Source organism: Hyalella azteca, unplaced genomic scaffold (genome assembly GCF_000764305.2).
Source record: "Hyalella azteca isolate HAZT.00-mixed unplaced genomic scaffold, Hazt_2.0.2 contig116, whole genome shotgun sequence".
NCBI lineage: Eukaryota > Metazoa > Arthropoda > Malacostraca > Amphipoda > Hyalellidae > Hyalella > Hyalella azteca.
In genome coordinates, this window is record NW_025930477.1 from 6,560 (window position 1) to 9,818 (window position 3,259).

The following is a 3,259-nucleotide window of genomic DNA, read 5'->3' on the forward strand; positions in this document are numbered from 1 at the left end:
CTGTGTAGGCTGTGTAGTCCTGTGTAGGCTGTGTAGTCCTGTGTAGGCTGTGTAGTTCTGTGTAGGCTGTGTAGTTCTGTGTAGGCTGTGTAGTCCTGTGTAGGCTGTGTAGTCTGTATAGGCCGTATATGTACATCTCAAGCCCCATTTTCACCAGGGTCAAAACAACACAATTTAAGTGCTTATGAATTATCCTTTATCTTTTTTCTTTATTTAATTAAAACAAATTTTTAATTCATAAAAAAAAATTCTAAATTCAATTTTTCTAAAATGTAATAAAAAAAATTATTTTTATTTCCCCCGCAGGCTTCCACTTGTCAGGCACTGTGCTCTGCAACAGAACTAACAGCACCGACAACAACAGCAACAATAACAACAACAGCAACAATAATAACAGCACCGACAACAACAACAGCAGCAACAATGGCGCCGCCGATCCTCCAAGAAATAACGAAAACAACAACGAAAATAACAACAACAACAACGGGGAGTCAGCAGCAGCAACCAACAGCAATAACAACAGCAGTAATAACAACAGCAGCAACACTAACAGCACCACCAATAACAGCAGCAACAACAACAACAGCCAACCCGATCGCTGCAGGGTCTCCATCGCCTTCGACAGGTAATGTTATTGACGCTGTTATTGACCTGTCTCTTATACACATCTAGATGTGTATAAGAGACAGGTGTAGTCCTGTGTAGGCTGTGTAGTCTGTATAGGCCGTATATGTACATCTCAAGCCCCATTTTCACCAGGGTCAAAACAACACAATTTAAGTGCTTATGAATTATCCTTTATCTTTTTTCTTTATTTAATTAAAACAAATTTTTAATTCATAAAAAAAAATTCTAAATTCAATTTTTCTAAAATGTAATAAAAAAAATTATTTTTATTTCCCCCGCAGGCTTCCACTTGTCAGGCACTGTGCTCTGCAACAGAACTAACAGCACCGACAACAACAGCAACAATAACAACAACAGCAACAATAATAACAGCACCGACAACAACAACAGCAGCAACAATGGCGCCGCCGATCCTCCAAGAAATAACGAAAACAACAACGAAAATAACAACAACAACAACGGGGAGTCAGCAGCAGCAACCAACAGCAATAACAACAGCAGTAATAACAACAGCAGCAACACTAACAGCACCACCAATAACAGCAGCAACAACAACAACAGCCAACCCGATCGCTGCAGGGTCTCCATCGCCTTCGACAGGTAATGTTATTGACGCTGTTATTGACGCTGTTATTGACGCTGTTATTGACGCTGTTATTGACGCTGTTATTGACGCTGTTATTGACGCTGTTATTGACGCTGTTATTGACGCTGTTATTGACGCTGTTATTGACGCTGTTATTGACGCTGTTATTGACGCTGTTATTGACGCTGTTATTGACGCTGTTATTGACGCTGTTATTGACGCTGTTATTGACGCTGTTATTGACGCTGTTATTGACGCTGTTATTGACGCTGTTATTGACGCTGTTATTGACGCTGTTATTGACGCTGTTATTGACGCTGTTATTGACGCTGTTATTGACGCTGTTATTGACGCTGTTATTGACGCTGTTATTGACGCTGTTATTGACGCTGTTATTGACGCTGTTATTGACGCTGTTATTGACGCTGTTATTGACGCTGTTATTGACGCTGTTATTGACGCTGTTATTGACGCTGTTATTGACGCTGTTATTGACGCTGTTATTGACGCTGTTATTGACGCTGTTATTGACGCTGTTATTGACGCTGTTATTGACGCTGTTATTGACGCTGTTATTGACGCTGTTATTGACGCTGTTATTGACGCTGTTATTGACGCTGTTATTGACGCTGTTATTGACGCTGTTATTGACGCTGTTATTGACGCTGTTATTGACGCTGTTATTGACGCTGTTATTGACGCTGTTATTGACGCTGTTATTGACGCTGTTATTGACGCTGTTATTGACGCTGTTATTGACGCTGTTATTGACGCTGTTATTGACGCTGTTATTGACGCTGTTATTGACGCTGTTATTGACGCTGTTATTGACGCTGTTATTGACGCTGTTATTGACGCTGTTATTGACGCTGTTATTGACGCTGTTATTGACGCTGTTATTGACGCTGTTATTGACGCTGTTATTGACGCTGTTATTGACGCTGTTATTGACGCTGTTATTGACGCTGTTATTGACGCTGTTATTGACGCTGTTATTGACGCTGTTATTGACGCTGTTATTGACGCTGTTATTGACGCTGTTATTGACGCTGTTATTGACGCTGTTATTGACGCTGTTATTGACGCTGTTATTGACGCTGTTATTGACGCTGTTATTGACGCTGTTATTGACGCTGTTATTGACGTACGTAACGCACACCACACACACGTGTACGTAACTCACTCAACGCACACGTGTACGCAAAGCACATGACGCACACGTGTACGTAACGCACACGTGTACGTAACGCACATGACGCACACGTGTACGTAGCTCACTCAACGTACACGTGTACGCAGTGCACACGTGTACGTAACGCACACCACGCACACGTCTCGGCTCCGCACTCTCGCTTTAAATCGCCTGCCCCGCCCATAGCCACGCACACGTGTGCGTTACGTACACGTGTGCGTGGTGTGCGTTACGCACACGTGTGCGTGGTATGCGTAACGTACACGTGTGCGTGGTGTGCGTAACGTACACGTGTGCGTGGTGTGCGTTACGTACACGTGTGCGTGAATAACCCTTTCCCCCTTATATTTTATTTAGTGTACCAGTAGCAGGTATAGTGGTAGAAAAGTATGAAAAAAATGTTGAATGAAAACTATAATAAACAAACGACAAATACAAATAAATACATGTAAATAATAAATAAATACAATACATAAATACATGTGTTCTTTTTGCTATAGTTCGTATTTTGGTCCCAAAATTCAGAGCCTTTATGGAATAAAGAAACAACGATTATTTATAACTATTTAATATAACTATTTATCTAATTTAACGAAAGAAAATAAATAAAGAAAAGATAACAGACTAAACAGACTAAACATGCTAAACAGACTAAACAGACTAAACAGACTAAACATGCTAAACAGACTAAACAGACTAAACGGACTAAACAGACTAAACGGACTAAACAGACTAAACAGACTAAACAGACTAAATGACTAAACGGACTAAACAGACTAAACAGACTAAACAGACTAAACAGACTAAACAGACTAAACAGACTAAACAGACTAAACAGACTAAACAGACTAAAC

The 3,259-nt window shown here is 40.6% G+C and overlaps 1 protein-coding gene across 1 annotated transcript in view; it reads left to right on the forward strand.

Annotated features, from left to right (window-relative positions):
- Window positions 1-3,259, forward strand: part of LOC108672292 (zinc finger SWIM domain-containing protein 4) — a 21,224-nt gene that overhangs the window by 5,153 nt on the left and 12,812 nt on the right. Inside the window, exons 2-4 of the mRNA XM_047883057.1 lie at window positions 307-383; window positions 909-928; window positions 1,156-1,227. Coding sequence (XP_047739013.1) covers window positions 307-383; window positions 909-928; window positions 1,156-1,227 — 169 coding nt within the window. The remainder of the gene's footprint in view (window positions 1-306; window positions 384-908; window positions 929-1,155; window positions 1,228-3,259) is intronic.